Genomic DNA, 20,820 nt, shown 5'->3' on the forward strand with positions numbered 1-20,820 from the left:
CATGTTAAACACTACTATTGTACAAAGAGTCCATCCATGCACCTTATTATGTGACTTGTTAAGCAAATGTTTACGCCTGAACTTATTTAGGCTTGCCATAACAAAGGGGTTGAATAATTGACTGAATGCAGAGCTTTTCATTTGTAAAAATAAATATATAAAATATATATATGAATTTCTAAAAACAATTCCACTTTTGGCATTATGGAACATTCGATGTAGATCAGTGACAAAAAAATACATGAATTTAATCCATTTTAAATTCAGGCTGTAACATAACAAAATGTGGAAAAAGTCCATGGGTGTGAATACTTTCTGAAAGAACTGTATTACGCCATTGAGCACGATCGGATTGGCTAGTGAGGGGCATACCCACAACTTGTTAATTCATCAAAACCCCGCTCATTCACACCACACCACTTGTTAAAATAGAGGCCGGAATGTAAACATTTTGTGAAAGCAAACGTTTCTTTGACCAAAAGGCAACGAATTGCTGGAATAACCCACATGGTAACGTGGCTTACATTTTGTGGTATGAAAGAATGATTGGAGGAATGGAATGTACATTTTCGAGCTGAATCAAAGTTGACACTTCAAGAAAAATAAAGACATAAAACGAGAGTTCAAATGTGTCAAGAAGGGGGGAATAACTGGACTAAACCAAAGGCTTGTTAAAGGAATTCTACACAAATATATTTTAGTCCACTGTTAATACAATGTTAGAAAATTATGCATTTCAGCAGTCAAGTTCAGGATACAGCATTTTCAGTACAGAGCAAAAACTGTGATGATCACTCTACCGGAGTGTGCAGCTGACAGGGAAGCCCAGGTTTATGTTGCGGACACTGCGCAGGTCCATGGAGAAACAGTAGTGATGTGCCGAGGAGGGGATGGCTATCTTTGGTGCAGAGACGCTGACCGAGGACAGGCCTCCTTCAGGCTCGTCCTCAACCTGGCACGGGGCAAGGACCGAACCTGGAGGCCCAAGTCAGACAGAAACAACCACAGACATGTTAGTGCTTTTCATCCTGGCTTTCTTGTTCAGAGGCTTTTCAAATAGACTAATTCTTGGGCTTAACTGAGGGCTAAGAAAAATGCTGTGCGAAAAGCCTTTAGAGGAAGTGTGGTCAGTGTGCCTACTGTGTTGTTCCCCAAAAGTGGAACTAAAGAGGTCAGGTTTTACTGCCAAACCCTTGAGATGGGGCGCATTTGTGTTGAGTCTCCCAGAGATGTAACTTTAGGACCAATGGAATGGTCTAAAACGTCCAAATGAATGTGAATGAGCCCACTCAAACAAACACCTACCAGTTGGGAGAGGTTGAGCCTGCAAGTCAGCTTCTACCTGCAGGCTGTTAGCCTCGCTTTCTGTGAGGGGGTTGGGAGGGGACTCCGCTAGGGACGTGGGAGACTTAATGGGGGACTTTATGCCAGGTGAGGGAGTTCGGGGCCACTTTTCAGCAGGGGGAGATGGAGGGAGGACGTGCTCCACAGTCCCGGTCTTCAGTGGAATCAGAGGACCATCTCCCTCTGCATTAGCTCCCACCTACCAACACATAGAAAGAGACAGAGAGAACCCACCTGTCAAAGTTCCTCCTGTCATTTGCAATGATGCAAAATCGAGACAACCAACATCAGAGACAGTAACCAAGTAATTGAGCCCTACAGCAGTAGGGTATTAAACATTCTATTACATCAGATCAGTAGGTTAGTAACCGTGATTAGCTCAATGTGTCAGGTAGGCCTTTCTTTACCGGAGTAGTGAGAGCCTCTCTCCTGAGTGTGATGGACACCCCCACAGTGGGCTGCAGATCCATGGGGACAGGAGGCAAGCTTTGCTTGGCTCGGTTAGGAGGCTGGAGAATGAAGGCCCCCTCCACTGTGGCCACCTGCTTCTCCAGGTCCACACTGCTCTTAGCCAGGCCAGCCAAGGAGACCTCTGTGCTGCCAAGGGAGTGGTTCCCACAGCAGAGGTGGACCTGTGACAAAACGTACAGAGACGATTATGAAACACTAGTGTAACAGACTTTTTTGCAATATTTCTGTCACCATTTCATGGGAATCATGTTATATCTGATTAAAAATCAAATGATAATGACACCAGACTTTGTTGACTCTCCAGCAAAGCAACTACTTGCGTCAGGTTAGCACATGAGAGCATGACAGACAGCACAGCACCTGAAGACTGGGCTGCAGGCTGAGAAAGGCCAGTAGAACCGGATCACTGCTGCGGATTCGGACCGAGGCCCTCTCTGGCTCAAAGCTGGGGCTAATCAGGTTTTGGAAAGGTTCACTGGTGATGTCGTTACCCAGCAGGGTATAATAGAAGAAAAACTCAGACCCTTCACCGACCAGCTTCATCGTACTGGGAATCAACTGAAACACACAAGCAAACAAATCACTGTCAATGCACACCTGCAATACCGGAATGAACTACAGAATACATATTTAAATCTAGCTGCGAGCAGCAATGAACGGTGTTCACAGGATGACAAAGGACAAGATCAGTTGGATAACAAAGCAAGCACAATCATTTAGGAACTATCTTCCTTTATATACAATCAGTGAAAGCATTACCATGTTTATCCCTTAATACCAAGTGATAACAGATGACGTAAGTCAAGTTTAGACTAGTGCTGTAGGTTGGTTGTTTGAATGCAGCAGGCAATCCTTTGTAAAGACATTACTTATCGTTTTGAGTTTATATACAAATTCTGGGGTCAAGTTTGACTAATGTTTATGTTAATATTTTCAGCATTAGTGTACATTGCGATCATCTTTGAATCCTCAGTGTTTTCCACAAGTATATAGAATAGCAGAAGGTGGTAGCCTATTTTCATTTAACTAGGAGAGTCAGTTATTTTACAATGACGGCATACCAAAGCCAGACCCTCCCCTAACCCGGACGATGCTGGGCCAAATTGTGCGCCGCCCTATGGGACTACCGATCACGGCCGGTTGTGATACAGCCCGGTATGTAGTTATGCTTCTAGCACTGATGCAGTGCATTAGGACCGCTGCACCAGGGAAGCATAGGCAACTTTGAAGTTAACGTTTAATTGAAAAAGGTCTTTGGGAAAGCAAGAAGACTTTTCATGAACATTCCACACAAACATATACATACATACATACATACATACATACATACATACATACATACATACATACATACATACATACATACATACATACATACATACATACATACATACACTAGTCTGGTGACACGATCATCGTTGCTTGGCTGCTGTTAGACCAAAGAAATTATCTTGCTCTTTGTCAATAATAATATCGTCATTATTGTGTAGGCTATACATGTGCTATAGCCAACAGCACGCAGATACCACTGGTGGTTAGAGCGCACATGCCAATACCAGAGCGGGCACACTCGGTCTATAAAGCAACATTTTTTGTGAGAAACCATCAGTAGTTGAAAATGTGACTGAAACTTATTTAAACTTGTATTTTTTATTTGATACATTGGAATTTAACCACAAAATGTATTTTTATGTGCACTACACCATCACGCACAGTAACAGGTAAATTTGATGGAAACATCTCTGGTGGGAAAAAGTGCATACTGTTTTTATGCGGATTATAGAATATCTACATGTAAATCTGTTGCCAACTGGATGGAAACCTAGCTATTGAAAAGTAACTACTACATATATGTTTACACAATGCTTGTGAAGAAGCACTTTACCTGTTCAAGCTTGGTAGCAAAGGCCACAGTAACAGACAAAACAAACAAGTCAGTGCAATAATCTTGATGTCCAATCTGGTGATATCCTTCATCCTCTTTCAGAACAGCCTCTAGTTTCTCTGGTAAAAGGTTACTCAACACAGGAGAACCTACAAAAACAGGTGACAGTTGTTAAAACACCAAATATAGCCTAATCTCCCAAACGTGTTCAAGTAATATATTATAACTTATCTAGTGTCTTGCAAAAGTATTCATCCCCCTAGGCATTTTTCCTATTTTGTTGCATCACAATCTAAATAGATGTTTATAGCTTTAAATAGATTTTTACTTAAATGTAATGGACATACCTCACCAATTTGGACTATTGTGTGTGAAATGGAAAAAAAACAGGTTCCAAAAAATAAAAACTCAAGTGGTGCGTGCATGTATTCACCCTCTTTGCTATGAAGCTCCTAAATAAGATCTGGTGCAACCAATTACCTTCAGAAGTCACAATTAGTTAAATAAAAAGTCCACCTGTGTGCAATCTAAGTGTCACATGATCTCAGTAGGTATATACACACGTTCTGAAAGGCCACATTCTGCAATACCAGTAAGCGGCAACATTTAGACCAAGGAGCTCTCCAACCAGATCAGGGACAAGGTGGAGATACAGGGAAATTCTTGATGGAAACCTGTTTCAGTCTTCCACAGATATGAGACTAGGACAGAGGTTCACCTTCCAGTAGGACATTGACCCCAAGCATACTGCTAAAGCAACACTTGAGTGGTTTAAGGAGAAACATTTAAATGTCTTGGAATGGCCTAGTCAAAGCCCAGACTTCAATCCAATTGAGAATCTGTGGTATGACTTAAAGATTGTTGTACACCAGCAGAACCCATCCTACTTCAAGGAACTGGAACAGATTTGCCTTGAAGAATGGGCAAAAATCCCAGTGGCTAGATGTGCCAAGTTTATAGAGACATACCCCAAGAGATTTGCAGCTGTAATTTCGGCATAAGGTGATTCTACCAAGTATTGCCTTTTGGGGGGGGGGGGGTGTATAGTTGTGCAAGTTCTGTTGTCTTATTTCTATAATATTTTACATCTTCAAAGTGGTAGGCCTGTTGTGTAAATCAAATGATGTATTTTTATCATTTTAATTCCAGGTTGTAAGGCAACAAAATAGGAAAAATGCCAAGGTGGGGTGAATACATTTGCAAGGCACCATCTCAAATTTGTGCATCCCAAATGGCACCCAATTCCCTATATAGTGCTCTTCATTTGATGAGAGTCCTTTGACCAGAGTGCACCATGGTGGGAAAAGGGTGTCATTTGGGACACATCCTATGAAGACACTCCTCACCTTGTCTTGGTGGTGCTTTTTTGGCCTTGAATCGTTCTAGTGACAACTCTGTTTGTTTGGTGTCATTCTCCAGTGCAATGGTGAGCAGAATGGCTGGCTTCAACTTTGTGTACTTGCTGCTTAGTAAGGGATACCATTTAGGAGCCTGGGGACACAATGAAACAAGTCTCAGATACATTTGTATGTACAGGATTTTGACTGTGTGAAATTGTGCTGGCACAAAAAACAAAAACAAACCAAGAGAGACGCACAGTACCAGTCAAAACAAAAAATTTGGATACATTGTAGAATAGTGAATACATCAAAACTATGAAATAACATATGGAATCGCATAGTAACCGAAAGCATTAAATCAAAATATATTTTAGATTATTCAAAGTAGCCATCCTTTGCCTTGATGACAGCTTTGCACTCTTGGCATTCTCTCAACCAGCTTCACCTGGAATACTTTTCCAACAGTCTTGAAGGAGTTCCCACATATGCTGAGCAATTTTGGGCTGCTTTTCCTTCACTCCGCAGTACAACTCATCCCAAACCATCTCAAATTGGTGATGGTGGAGGCCAGGTCATCTGATGCAGCACTCCATCACTCTCCTTCTTGGTCAAAAAGCGCTTACACAGCCTGGAGGTGTTTTGGGTCATTGTCATGTTGAAAAACAAATAGTCTCACTAAGCCCAAACCAGATGGGATGGAGTATCGCTGCAGAATACTGTGGTAGCCATGCTGGTTAAATGTGCCTTGAACTCTAAATAAATCAGTGTCACCAGCAAAGGACAACCACGTTTCCATGCTTCAAGGTGGGAACCACACAAACGGAAATAATCTGTTCACCTGCTTTGCGTCTCACAAAGACACAGCGGTTGGAACCAAAAATCTCCAATTTGAACTCCAGGCCAAAGGACAGATTTTAACCAGTCTAATGTCCATTGCGTGTGTTTCTTGGTCCAAGCAAGTCTCTTCTTATTGGTGTCCTTTAGTAGTGGTTTCTCTGCAGCAATTCAACCATGAAGGCCTGACTCACGCAGTCCCCTCTGAACAGTTGATGTTGACATGTGTCTGTTACTTGAACTCTGTCAAGCATTTACTTGGGCTGCAATTTGAGTTGCAGTTAAATCTAATGAACTGTGGGTCTTCCTTTCCTGTGGCAGTCCTCATTAGAGCCAGTGTCATAATAGCGCTTGATGGTTTTTGTGACATTTTCTGGATTGACTGAGCTTCATGTCTTAAAGTAATGGACTGTCATTTCTCTTTGCTTATTTTAGCAGTTATTGCCATAATATGGACTTAACCCTATTTGGGGAATGACAATCTTCTGTATACCACTCCTACCTTGTCACAACTGATTGACTCCAAAGCATTGAGGAAAGAAATTCCACAAATTAACTTAGCAAGGCACACCTGTTAATTGAAATGCATTCCAGGTGACTACCTCATGAAGCTGGTTGAGAAAATGCCAAGAGTGTGCAAAGCTATCCTCAAGGCAAAGAATATAAAACATTGATGTTTAACACTTTTGGGTTACTACACAATTCCATATGTGTGTTATTTCATGGTTTTGATGTCTTCACTATTATTCTACAATGTAGAAAATAGTACCAACAAAAAAAATTGACTGGTACTGTACATCTCACACACACAGTGCAGTTAGGAAAGTATTCAGACCCCTCAACTTTTCCACATTTTAGAATAAGGCTGTAATGTATTAAATAAAACATTTCTCAGCAATCTACACACAATACCCCACTATGACAAAGCAAAACAATACACAAGTATTCAGACTATTTGCTATGAGACACGACATTGAGCTCAGGTGCATCCTGTTTCCATTGATCATCCTTGAGAGGTTTCTACAACTTGATTGAAGTCCACCTGTGGTGTAATCAATTAATTGGACTTGATTTGGAAAGGTACACACAGCTCTATATAAAAAGGTCACACAGTTGGCAGTGCAGGTCAGAGAAAAAAAACAGGCCACGAGATCAAAGGAATTGTCCATAGAGCTCAGAGAAAGGATTGTGTCGAGGCACAGATTTGGGGAAGGGTACCAAAAATGTTTTGGCAGAATTGAAGGTCCCCAAGAACAAAGTGACCATCATCCTTAAATGGAAAGAGTTTGCTCTGAGCAATCCAGGGAGAAGGACCTTGGTCAGGGAGGTAACCAAGAACCCAATGGTCACTCTGACAGAGCTCCAGAGTTCCTCTGTGGAGATGGGAGAACCTTCCAGAAGGACAACCATATCTGCACCACTCCATTAAATCAGGCCTCCATGGTAGAGTGGCCAAACAGAAGCCACTCCTCAGTGGCTGGTCTCCCAGTCCCTTGTTGTAGTTATAGGACTATTTATCTCTATACCAATAGTATTTCATATACCTTTGACTATTGGATGTTCTAATAGTACTTTAGTATTGCCAGCCTAATCTCGGGAGTTGATAGGCTTGAAGTCATAAACAGCGCAATGCTTGAAGCACAGCAAAGAGCTGCTGGCAAATGCAGGAAATTGCTGTTTGAATGAATGCTTTCCGAGCCTGCTGCTGCCTACCACAGCTCAGTCAGACTGCTCGATCAAATCATAGACTTAATTATAATATAATAACACACAGAAATACGAGCCTTGGGTCATTAATATGGTCAAAACCGGAAACTATCATTTCAAAATCAAAACATGTATTCTTCTAACCGTTCCGTATTTCATCTAACAGGTGGCATCCCTAAGTCTAAATATCGCTGTTACATTGCACAACTTTCAATGTCATAATTATGTACAATTCTGGCAAATTAATTACGGTCTTTGTTAGGAAGAATTGGTCTTCACACAGTTCGCAATGAGCCAGGCGGCCCAAACTGCTGCATTTACCCTGACTCTGCTTGCACAGAATGCAAGAGAAGTGACAATTTCCCTAGTTAAAATAAATTAATGTTAACAGGCAATATTAACTAAATATGCAGGTTTAAAAATATATACTTGTGTATTGATTTTAAGAAAGGCATTGATGTTTATGGTTAGGTACACAATGGTGCAACGACAGTGCTTTTTCCGCAGATGCGCTTGTTAAATCACCCGTTTGGCGAAGTAGGCTTTGATTCAATGATAAATTAACAGGCACCGCATAGATTATATTCAACGCTGGACAATCTAGATAAACTAGTAATATCAACCATGTGTAGTAAATTAGTGATTATGTTAATTGTTTTTTACAAGATAAGTTTAATGCTAGCTAGCACCTTAGCTCCTTGCTGCACTCACATAACAGGTAGTCAGCCTGCCACGCAGTCTCCTCGTGGAGTGCAATGTAACCGGCCACAATCGGTGTCCAAAAATGCTGATTACCGATTGTTATGAAAACTTGAAATCGGCCCCAATTAATCAGCCATTCCGATGAATCGGTCGACCTCTACTATAGAGGGTACGGAGCACAGCCCAGTATATTACTAAGGCCGAGCTCCCTGTCATCCAGGACCTCTACACCAGCTGGTGTCAGATGAAGGCCCCCCCAAAAAAAGTGTCCAAGAATCCAGTCACCCAAGCTACCGCACGACAAGCTGTACCAGTGCACAAAGTCTGGAACCAACAGGACCCTGAAAAGCTTCTAGCCTCAAGCCATAAGACTACTAAACAAGACTACTAAATAGCTAATCAAATGGCTACCTGGACTTACCGTCTTTTGCACTGACTAGGAACACACACTGGACTCTACCCACAGACTCACATCCCAACACATATGCATACTGAAGCCATACACACCACATACACTGCTCTTGTCTATTATTGTTCCTGTTGCCTACTCACTTACCCCATACCTATAGCTACCTCAATTACCTCTTACCCCTACACAGACTCGGTACTGGTACTCCCTGTGTACAGCCATGTTACATTTACTCGTTATTGCCTGTGTATTTAGTCACTATTTCTATTTATTCAACTCTGCACAGTTGGAAAAGGACCCATAAGTAGGCATTTCACTGTTAGTCTACACCCGTTGTTGACGAAGCATGTGACAGATACCATTTGAACATATCTTCAATGTATGAATCGTAACTAGCAAAAAGTCAGTATCACATTGATAGCTAACATCTTGAATTGCAGAATAGCAATATTCAGAGAACACCGGAGGAGCTCACCTGTTTGATTTCTTGCACAGATCTTAAATCAAGAATAATATATCCAACACACTCTTTCACAGATGTGGTTGTATCAACAGCATAGCACTGTAGTTTGATGGGTGTGCGCTGGAGTCTGGGGGTACAAAACATTGACATTACAATCTTCAGTTGCATGCATGTGTACTAGTAGTAGCCTTGTGCATCAGCAATCAAAGTGCATAACTGCAGGGAAATGAACCATCATGAAAGTAAAATTAAGTAACTGGGCATCAATAGTATCTAGAGAGAAGGTATGTAGTTTGAATGACCTGTGCTGGTGCAAGGTCCTGCGATCAAGTTCCCAGGCCAACTCTGTGCAGAACTGAGGCTGCTCCTTGTGATCAACAGGGTCTGTAGCCAACTGCTCTCCATCAAACTTTGCATGTACTATAAGGTTGTGGCGCTGGCTCTTTGGGAATTGACGACCTGGGTCGAGCAAAATATATTTCAAACAGACATGTTTGTAGCTTCTATGTGGCATACAAGAATGTGCTTAGCTAAATGTACACCATGGCTAGCCATCTAACCAACCACTTCTATAAGAAGCTTATCAGCTAGCAAAATGTAGCTAGCTAGATTTAACAGTTAACTAGCCGGCGTTATCTAAACATTACCGTATTGTGCTCGCTAACTAAAGTTACAAGATAGCTAACTAGCTAGCTACGTTAACGTTGCAGAAACAAAAGTGAGAGAATTAGCTAGCTAGCTACCAGTATCTTTTGGCTGACGTTAGCTACAAGATAAAGAAAATACAAGACGGATTGACTTTGACCAAACGTTACCTTCAAGAATGGACACCACGATGAGAAGTTGGTCGGACTTCGATGCCATAATGGCATTTGTGTAAGTTAGAACTGGCTAGCTAGCTTTCTTTTTTAACAAAGTGTTTCTGGTTGTCTTACTAGACTTATCTAGCAATGGCTGTCAGAAACGTTTCACCAGGGAGTCTGCCCGTTGCATACCCCGCTTTGTTGTTATTATTTGCCGCCACCCCTTTCGTTCAAAATCGGAAGTGTCGAATGAGACCTCGGGTGTATTCATTTACGCCTATTCTGTTGCAAATCGTTTCGTCTGTAGCAACCGTTTACTCCAAACGGAAAACGCGTTGGAACGTTTATATTGGACACATTTAGGTAGATCCTCCTCTGTTTCGTTACATTTGCAGAATCTCATAAAGCCTCATGTCCAGAAATTGCAAACTATGTGTTCCGGCTGAAGTCGTATTGTTAATGAAGCAGTCCGCAACGCTGGGTTGGTGATGCTGCAGTGCGTTCTGTATACCGCAAGAATTCCGTATTTTCAACTCGTGCGTTGTTACAAACAGACGTTCATAAAACAGCCAAACCAGCTAACTACAAAGCTAACCACTTTGCTAGATCGTTTAGCTAATTGCCAGCACCTATCTTCCACTTTCCAGCTAATTCTTTCACATTCAACTAACCAGGTAATCCAATCATATTGGCAATATGTGTCTCCATGCAACATTTTTAGCATGGTGATCCCGGTAGAAATCGACGCTTTGGTCGAACCCAGACACAGCGAAAATTACATTATCAATGCTGCAAACGATTCTGCAGCCTTGCGAGACACATGTGCATCAAGGACGGATATATTAAACTTGTGGACATCGGGCATAAATTAGGTGAACCTAAAATATGCTGCTACTTCGCTGATTGGACAGTTCACAGCGCTGGTAAAGCCTCTTCTGATTGGCTCGCTTCACCAGCCTGTTGAGCCTGAAACGGAATCCCGCTGGTGGTGCGAAATAGATTTACCTCAAAAATACATTGAGATATTTGCAGTGGCGATTTTAGTATGTAAATCTTGGCGGGGCAAACAAAAAAATGGGATGCATGCAAGCAAAGCCTAAACAATACATTAATTGCACTATAACAGTGACAGACATAAAGCTGTTCCAACACCTTACCACTGCTACTGTTAATTCCGCCTCATTTTAATGCATTCAAAAAAATAGCTAATATGGCTGACTTGCTTAAACAAATATGGTTCCTACTTACAATTGAGATGTACAAACTATGGCATAAGGGGACGACAAGCGGATAAGAGACCATCCGTTTCAGTCATTAATGAGCGAGAGACAACGGGCGAAAGGGGGATACCTGGTCAGTTGTAGAACTGAATGCATTCAACTAACATTTTTATTTTACCTTTATTTAACTAGGCAAGTCAGTTAAGAACTAATTCTTATTTTCAATGACGGCCTAGGAACAGTGGGTTAACTGCCTGTTCAGGGGCAGAACGACAGATTTGTACCTTGTCAGCTTGGGGAAAATCTGAATAAGAGAGGTGCGGGAGGCTGATCCACGCCTTCGGCGCCCGGGGAACACTGGGTACTTAAGGGACTTAAGGGGCAAAACAGCCCGGGCATTCGATGAGTAACCTTTCGGTTACTGGGCCAACGCTCCAACCACTAGGCTACCTGCCCCCACGTAATCAGTATAACAATTTGTTCAGAACTTTTGAAATGTACCGCGATAGAAGTCAGAACACGGGCAGTTCTTACATACAAACAGACAATGAAAGCTCTTATAATATTCGATGATTACATTTCTCTTAAACAGGTAATAGGCAAATAAGCACACACCAGCGACGAACAATGTGTTTACAATACAACGTTGGTGAAAATAGACTAAATTATTAGGGTGAGGCACATGGGCTACGAACAGCTTGCTACACAACATACACTTAGTATTACTTTCTCAGCTACAGTATACATATCTCCCTTGCATATTGCATGATTTATGCAGTAGCATACAAAACATTTTTGGACTCACCTTGGCCCCTGCTGATTTTGTACGTTTGCCCACTGATAAAGAAATGATCAGCCTATATAATTTTAATTATATGTTTATTTGAACAGTGAGAGACAGAATAACAACAAAAAAATCCATAAAAATGCATGTCAAAAATGTTATAAATTGATTTGCATTTTAATGAGGGAAATAAGTATTTGACCCCCTCTTTCTGGCTCCCATGGGTCTTGTATACAGGTAGTTCTAAACTTGCGACTGCCTCCTGCCTACTCTCTACACCAGTAACAATAATGTACATTAATAAACGCATAGACATTTGATTTACAGTCCTCACACAATTTATTTATTTATTTGACCTTTATTTAACAATGCAAATCAGTTAAGAACAAATTCTTATTTCAATGGCGGCCTAGGAACAGTGGGTTAACTACCTTGATCAGGGGCAGAACAACAGATTTTTACCTTGTCAGCTCGGGGATTCAATCTTACAACAAACGCTGTGTCAGTGTTAACATTCTTGACTGCCTTTCTTCTCTGACTACCCTGCTGTGTTTTGTCCATGTATTCTGTGGAGGTGTGATTCTGCGGGCTGATGCGCCAGAGGAAAATTTACCAAAGGCAATTATGTAGGCCCTCTCATGTACTGAGAAGAGGTGCTCCACTGGTGAAGCTCAGCAAGCATGGTCTGTGTGTCAGTATCTGTAGCAGTGGTCAGTGTGTGTAGCAGTGGTGGGCATGTTGCTGTAAAATAAGTGCTTGGTGGCTCAGCTTCGATTGATGTAGCCTCATGCTCAGTTTGCTCCTCTGTTATCATGTGATAAACATTTTGACAGACACACTTTTGCCCAAAGCTACTGGTGTTACATGAACAATAACCATTTTCCATATTGACCATATTGAACACCAGTACTACCTTCGTCCAAAAATACAGTTAAGACTGTTTCTATCAAGCAGGTCTGATTTCTTCTCCACTATCACCTGAGCAAGTTTTTGCCATGTTTCATTCACTGACTGACCTCTGGCTGACAACACTATGTTTGCAAAGTTTAAGTACTTGCACACATTTCCTGACTGAGAGGCTCTGCATTCACATGTGAAGTTCACAAGATCAACAAGGTATGCCTAGTGGTTAGAGCATTGGTCCAGTAATCAAAAGGTTGCTAGATCAAATCCCAGAGCTGACAAGGTAAAAATCTGTCGTTCTGCCCCTGAACAAGGCAGTTAACCCACTGTTTCTAGGCCGTTATTGTAAATAATAATTTGTTCTTAACTGAAAACTTGCCTAGTTAAAAAGCTAAATACAGGTGCTATTGCAGTCAATCACCAGACCATCACCCACTACATTCCTCATCATCTTGGCAACTTCAGTGACAGAGGGGTCCTTCCTGGCAGGTTTCATGCGTCCGATAATTGTCAGGTGATCAAAGTTAATATGTCAAGAAGATGGTCCTCCCGAGTGACGCAGCGGTCTAAATGACCACGACTCCATTTTGTTGCTTCCAGCCTACAGACAGAGACTAAAACAAGAAGCTCCCACACTCAGGTCTGTTCAACGCTGGTCCGACCAATCTGATTCCACGCTTCAAGACTGCTTCGATCACGTGGATTGGGATATGTTCCGCATTGCGTCCAACAACAACATTGACGAATACGCTGATTCGGTGAGGGAGTTCATTAGAAAGTGCATCAGCGATGTTATACCCACAGCAATGATTAAAACATTCCCAAACCAGAAACCGTGGATTGTTGGCAGCATTCTCGAGAAACTGAAAGCACGAACCACTGCTTTTAACCAGGGCAAGGTGACCGGAAACATGACCGAATACAAAAAAGTTTAGCTATTCCCTCCGCAAGGCAATCAAACAAGCTAAGCGTCAGTATAGAGACAAAGTAGAGTCACAATTCAACGGCTCAGACACAAGAGGTATGTGGCAGGGTCTACAGTCAATCACAGATTACAAAAAGAAAACCAGCCCCGTCGCGGACCAGGACGTCTTGCTCCCAGACAGACTAAATAACTTTTTTGCTCGCTTTGAGGACAATACAGTGCCACTGACACAGCACTCTACCAAAACCTGCAAACTCTCCTTCACTGCAGCCGACATGAGTAAAACATTTAAACGTGTTAACCCTCGCAAGGCTGCAGGCCCAGACGGCATCCCCAGCCGCGTCCTCAGAGCATGCGCAGACCAGCTGGCTGGTGTGTTTACGGACATATTCACTCAATCCTTACCCCAGTCTGCTGTTCCCACATGCTTCAAGAGGGCCACCATTGTTCCTGTTCCCAAGAAAGCTAAGGTAAATGAGCTAAACGACTACCGCCCTGTAGCACTCACCTCCGTCATCAACAGCTCAGCATTTAACACCATAGTACCCTCCAAACTCGTCATCAAGCCCGGGACCCTGGGTCTCGACCCCGCCCTGTGCAACTGGGTACTGGACTTCCTGACGGGCCGTCCCCAGGTGGTGATGGTAGGTAACAACATCTCCACCCCGCTAATCCTCAACACTGGGGACCCACAAGGGTGTGTTTTGAGCCCTCTCCTGTACTCCCCGTTCACCCACGACTGCGCGGACATGCACGGCTCCAACTCAATCATCAAGTTTGCGGATGACACTACAGTGGTAGGCTTGATTACCAACAACGACGAGACGGCCTACAGGAAGGAGGTGAGGGCCCTCGGAGTGTGGTGTCAGGAAAATAACCTCACACTCACCGTCAACAAAACAAAGGAGATGATTGTGGACTTCAGGAAACGGCAGAGGGAGCACCTCCCTATCCACATCGACGGGACAGATTCCAAGAACACAGGATGAGATGTTACTATCCTTTGTGCAAGCACTTCCAAGAGTTAATGAACAGTGAGCGTGGTGAAATTTGGGGAGCGCATCATCATTAGTGTACCTTTGGTTCCTAGGGTGTTTCGGCCTTTCACACTATATTTAAGGAACTTGAAGGGACCTTTATAGAATCGAGTTCTAGTTTGTTCTTTCTTCCTTCTGCGTTTCCGTAGGTTCTCTGCTCTACGGAGGGATGCCAACCAGGTTTTGATGTCAGCCTGAAGTGCCTCTATGCCCTCCTTTTCCACTTCCGAGGCCTTCTTCCACTGTTTCTTAAGCTGCCGCCTTTCTTGAACGAGGCGCTTGATTTTTCTTGTTGCCTCCTGGAAACTGGTGGGGTTGGAACCTTTCTCCCGCCTTTTGCCTCTTCCACTCCAAATCTTTCTGTCCCGTACTCATAGATGATGTCCCCCATCCTCTCCAACTTCTTCTCCACTGTGCCTCGAAGTTTCTCTAGGGTCAAGGTAAGGTCAGTATTCACTGTTTCCCACAAATTCTTGTCACTGGCGCCAGGCCACTTCACATACGGTCTGTGCCCTGGTAGTCTCCTCTCGACTGCAGGTCTGGGAGGCTGGGTGAGTTCCACTCCTGTTGTTGGTTCCACCTCAGTTGCTACTTCGGTGCTTGAGTTTACCTCCTCCATGACAGTGGTACTGGTGCACTGCAAACTATGGTTTGCGTCCAGTTGCTGTGCTTCATTCGACTGATTTGATCGCTTTCGCAGAAAGTAATCAATGCGAGTTCTCTGTCTCTCTTTACCCAAACACCCCTTCTTCCCCTGGTGGATCCTCAACCCATGGTGTGATGTAACTTTCCTCCAACCACAGACACATACCTGCATCTGTTTGTGGCCCACTGTTGCAGCAGAACTTGTGACAGTTGCTGTGGTGTTCTCTTGTGCTGTGCTCTCATTACTCGTAGTCGTTTCCAGTCCAGTCGTTACCATGTTGTCAGCCGATGAGTCATCTTCCGCCCCCGCTCTCGCAGACTCTAGGGGTATTATCGTATGTTGACTTTCTGTAGCTAAATTGGGTGTTTCCAACATACTGCGAAGCATGGGAAACTACAGAAATGGGAAGCTACCCCATGACTGTCCCAGTGGGGTCTATTCCCTCCGGTCAGCCGTCTCTCCGTGCCGCCACAAGGACTTTCCCCTGTTGTCAGCTGATCTTTCTCAGCAGTCACTGGACAAGTCCAGATATTCAGATTCCAAGAACACAGGATGAGATGTTACTATCCTTTGTGCAAGCACTTCCAAGAGTTAATAAACAGTGAGCGTGGTGAAATTTGGGGAGCGCATCGTCAGTAGTGTACCTTTGGTTCCTAGGGTGTTTCGGCCTTTCACACTATACACCCTCCCCAAAGGCGGCCAGCGACAGGGTGATCAATCCTACGCTTGCGTCCCATTCCCAATTAGTCATAGGAGTTGCCTTGTTGTTGATAGCCAACATCCCATGGGACTATGCATGGCAGGGGCGTCCTCCTCCCTGAGTCAAGCATTGTTGACCGCATACCTCCTGGCCCTCTCACTTCGGGGCCCAGCTGGGGTCTTTCCTCTTCATCCAGAGCCACTAACTGCTGCCTTCTGCCGCCTCCGATACAGCTTTGATTGCCGAACGCTGGCTCTGGCCCTTAATTCCCAGGTCTCTAAGCAGTCTGGTTGTAGATGTTGCCACAAAACCTCTGCAGCCCACCTCCACTGGTCGGACTTCTGTGTTCCAGCCATGATGCCGTGCTTCGGCAGCTAGATCAGCATAACGCAGTAGTGGAGAGGGTAGTAAGTTTTAAGTTCATCGGCGTACACATCACGGACAAACTGAATTGGTCCACCCACACAGACATTGTTGTGAAGGAAGCGCAGCAGCGCCTCTTCAACCTCAGGAGGCTGAAGAAACTCGGCTTGTCACCAAAAGCCCTCACAAACTTCTACAGATCCACAATCGAGAGCATCCTGTCGGGCTGTATCACCGCCTGGTACGGCAACTGCTCCGCCCACAACCGTAAGGCTCTCCAGAGGGTAGTGAGTTCTGCACAACGCATCGCCGGGGGCAAACTACCTGCCCTCCAGGAGACCTACACCACCCGATGTCACAAGAAGGGCATATAGATCATCAAGGACAACAACCAACCGAACCACTGCCTGTTCACCCCACTATCATCCAGAAGTCGAGGTCAGTACAGGTGCATCAAAGCAGGGACCGAGAGACTGAAAAACAGCTTCTTTCTCAAGTCCATCAGACTGTTAAACAGCCACCTCTAACATTGAGTGGCTGCTGCCAAAATACTGACTAAATTCCAGCCACTTTAATAATGGAAATGGATGGAAATTGATGTAAAAAATGTATCACTAGCCACTTTAAACTATGCCACTTTGTTTACATACCCTACATTACTTATCTCATATGTATATACTGTACTCGATACCATCTACTGCATCTTGCCTATTCCGTTCTGTACCATCACTCATTCATATATCTTTATGTACATATTCTTTATCCCTTTACACTTATGTGTATAAGGTAGTAGTTGTGGAATTGTTAGGTTAGGTTAGATAATTTGTTGGTTATTAATGCATTGTCGGAACTAGAAGCACAATCATTTCGCTACGCTCGCATTATCATCTGCTAACCATGTGTATGTGACAAATAAAATTTGATTTGATTTGCATCTCAGTGCCAGAGTCATCGCTACAGATCTGGGTTCAATCCTGGCTTGTGACGCAGACAGCTGTGACCAGTAGACCCATGAGGCAGCACACAATTGGCCCAGCATCATCTGAGTTAGGGGATTCTTTGGCTGGCTAGGAAGTTATTTTCCCATCATGCTCTAGTGACTCCTGTGGCGGGCCGGGTGCATGCACAGTGATACTGTCACTAGTTGGACGGTGTTTCCTTCAACACATTGGTGCGGCTGGCTTCCGGGTTAAGCAAACAGTGCGGCTTGGCAGGGTCAGGTTTCGGAGGACATATGGCTCTGGATATTCGCCTCTCCCGAGTCCATACGGGAGTTGCAGCGATGGGACAGACTGTAACTACCAATTTGATTACATGAAAAAGGGGTAAAAAGTACAAAAATAATAAATAAATAAATATGTCAAGAGAATAATGACTCATGACATACAATAATATAAATGCAACATGTAAAGTGTTGGTCCCATGTTTGATGTGCTGAAATAAAATATCCAAGAAATGTTCCATCCAAAAGCTTTTTTCTCTCAAATGTTGTGCACAAATTTGTTTATGTCCCTGTTAGTGAGCATTTCTCCTTTGCCCAGATAATTCATCCACCTGACAGGTGTGGCAAATCAAGAAGTTGATTAAACAGCATGATCATTACATATGTGCACCTTGTGCTGGGGACAATAAAAGCCCCATCTAAAATGTGCAGTTTCGTCACACAACACAATGCCACAGATGTCTCAAGTATTGATGGATCGTGCAATTGGCATGCTGACTGCAGGAAAGTCCACCAGAGCTGTTGCCAGAGAATTGAATGTAAATTTTTCTTCCATAAGCCTCCATCATCATTTTAGAGAATTTGGCAGTACATCCAACCAGCCTCACAACCGCAGACCACGTGTAACCATGCCAGCCCAGGATCTCCACATCCGGCTTCATCTGCGGGATAATCTGAGAACAGCCACCCGGACAGCTGATGAAACTATGTGTTTGCACAACCAAAGAATTGCTGCACAAACTGTCAGAAACCGTATCAGGGAAGCTCATCTGTATGCTCGTTGTCTTCACCAGGGTATTGACCTGACTGCAGTTTGGTGTCTTACTAAAGTGGTCAAATGCTCACCTTCAATGGACACTGCCACGCTGGAGAAGTGTGCTCTTCATGGATAAATTCAGGTTTCAACTGTACCGGACAGACGGCAGTATGGCGTCTTGTGAGCAAGTGGTTTGCTAATGTCAATATTGTGAACAGAGAGCCCTATGGTGGTGGTGGGGTTATGGTATAGGCAGGCATAAGCTACGGACAATGAACACATACCGTAACGAGATCCCGAGGCCCAAATTTAAATAAGAGTTATATATAGTAAAGACACCAAGAGACAACAATGTATAAAACTTTAGGCAACCTTGGACCTCTCGGTGGTGGGGGCTCCCATGTGATGAGCTAAATAGAGGGAACACTGGAGGAGGAAACCACGGCATTTGGATGGAGTCTTGTCATATACAGTGGGGAGAACAAGTATTTGATACACTGCTGATTTTGCAGGTTTTCCTACTTACAAAGCATTTAGAGGTCTGTCATTTTTATCATAGGTACACTTCAACTGTGAGAGACGGAATCTAAAACAAAAATCCAGAAAATCACATTGTATGATTTTTAAGCAATTAATTTGCATTTTATTGCGGGCGGGCATAACCCGTCCTGGCTGGATGGTTACTTTCGCCCGGCAAATGCGGGGCTGTGCAGACGCACCAGAAACACAGTGCGCAGAGCCGGCGCAGGATATCCTGGGCCGAAGAGACGCACTGGAGGCCAGGAGCGCTGAGCCTTCACCATCCGTCCTGGCTAGATGCCCACTCTAGCCCGGCCAATGCGAGGAGCTGGAATATAGCGCACCGGGCTGTGACTGCGCACTGGAGACATGGTGCCAATTTTGGGGGGGAACTGCCTCTCGGGCTACCGTGCTAGCCGTGACCCCTTGTAAAATTGCTCCCTCCTTGCAGCTTCCGTCTGCTCCCATAGGAGGCGATCCCTCCCAACCAGGATCTCCTCCAACGTCCAGGATCCTTTCCCATTCAAAATATCCTACCACGTCCATTCCTCCTGACCACACTGCTTGGTCTTTTTGTGGTGGGTAGTTCTGTAACTGCCGTCGTCGGATGACGAAGGAGACCAACGTGCAGCGTGGTAAGTGTTCATGATAAATGTATTACTCCAAACACTCAAACAATATAACAAAGTGTGAAAACCGAAATAGACCTGTCAGGTGCAGACACTAAACAGAAAGTAACTACCCACAAAACCCAAACAAAAAAGGACAACTTATATATGATCCCCAATCAGAGACAACAATAGACAGCTGCCTCTGATTGGGAACCACAGCAAAATAGAAATAAAGAAACTCGAATGCCCACCCTAGTCACACCCTGGCCTAACCAAGATAGAGAATAAAAGGCTCTCTATGGCCAGGGTGTGACAGCGTAATGATGGTGTGCCAGGATCGGTGGTTAGTAGACCGGCTGTGTGCTTAGGGTCGTTGTCCTGTTGGAAGGTGAACCTTCGCCCCAGTCTGACGTCCAGAGAGCTTTGGAGCAGGTTTTCATCAAGGATCTCTCTGTAATTTGCTCTGTTCATCTTTCCCTCGATCCCGACTAGTCTCCATATCCCTGCATGCTGAAAAACATCCCCACAGCATGATGCTGCCACCACCATGCTTCACTGTAGGGATGGTGCCAGGTTTCCTCCAGATTTGACGTTTGGAATTCTGTTTTTTATTTTGAATAAACCTGTTTTCACTTTGTCATTATGGGGTATTGTGTGGAGGTTGATGAGATTTTTTTTTAAATTAAGCTATAAAATGAGATGAAGGTGGTTGTGAGAATGCCAAGAGCGAGAAAAGCTGTCACCAACACAAAGTGTGGCTGCTTTGAAGAATCTTAATTATAAAATATATTTAGATTTGTTTAACACTTTTTTGGTTAGTACATAATTCCATGTGTGTTATTTCATAGTTTTGATGTCTTCACTTTTATTCTACTGTCACGTTCTGACCTTAGTTCTTTTGTTATGTCCTTGTTTTAGTATGGTCAGGGCGTGAGTTGGGTGGGTTGTCTGTGTTCATTTTTATATGATTTGGTATTTCTGTGTTTGGCCTGGTATGGTTCCCAATCAGAGGCAGCTGTCAATCGTTGTCCCTGATTGAGAACCATACTTAGGCAGCCTGTTTTCACCCTTGAGTTGCCTGTTTTCACACTTTGTTGTTTTTTGTTCAGTGTTCATTTAGTGTTCATTTACTTTATTAAAAAGATGGACACTTACCACGCTGCGCATTGGTCCTC

At 43.7% G+C, this 20,820-nt stretch overlaps 1 protein-coding gene across 2 annotated transcripts in view; it reads right to left on the bottom strand.

Annotated features, from left to right (window-relative positions):
- Positions 1-10,799, bottom strand: part of LOC124033971 (centrosomal protein of 120 kDa) — an 82,924-nt gene extending 72,125 nt beyond the window's left edge. The window contains exons 1-9 of one of the 2 annotated variants that reach the window (XM_046346527.1): positions 10,630-10,799; positions 9,458-9,614; positions 9,168-9,282; positions 5,047-5,191; positions 3,701-3,849; positions 2,176-2,373; positions 1,752-1,976; positions 1,306-1,543; positions 801-975 (exon numbers count right to left, since the gene is read on the bottom strand). In XM_046346527.1, the coding sequence (XP_046202483.1) occupies positions 801-975; positions 1,306-1,543; positions 1,752-1,976; positions 2,176-2,373; positions 3,701-3,849; positions 5,047-5,191; positions 9,168-9,282; positions 9,458-9,614; positions 10,630-10,666 (1,439 nt within the window). In that variant the 5' untranslated portion in view covers positions 10,667-10,799. Of the gene's footprint in view, positions 1-800; positions 976-1,305; positions 1,544-1,751; positions 1,977-2,175; positions 2,374-3,700; positions 3,850-5,046; positions 5,192-9,167; positions 9,283-9,457; positions 9,615-9,970 lie in introns of both variants that reach the window. The other variant, XM_046346526.1, reaches the window with a different exon arrangement.
- Positions 10,800-20,820: the final 10,021 nt, after the last annotated feature.

Source organism: Oncorhynchus gorbuscha, linkage group LG04 (genome assembly GCF_021184085.1).
Source record: "Oncorhynchus gorbuscha isolate QuinsamMale2020 ecotype Even-year linkage group LG04, OgorEven_v1.0, whole genome shotgun sequence".
NCBI lineage: Eukaryota > Metazoa > Chordata > Actinopteri > Salmoniformes > Salmonidae > Oncorhynchus > Oncorhynchus gorbuscha.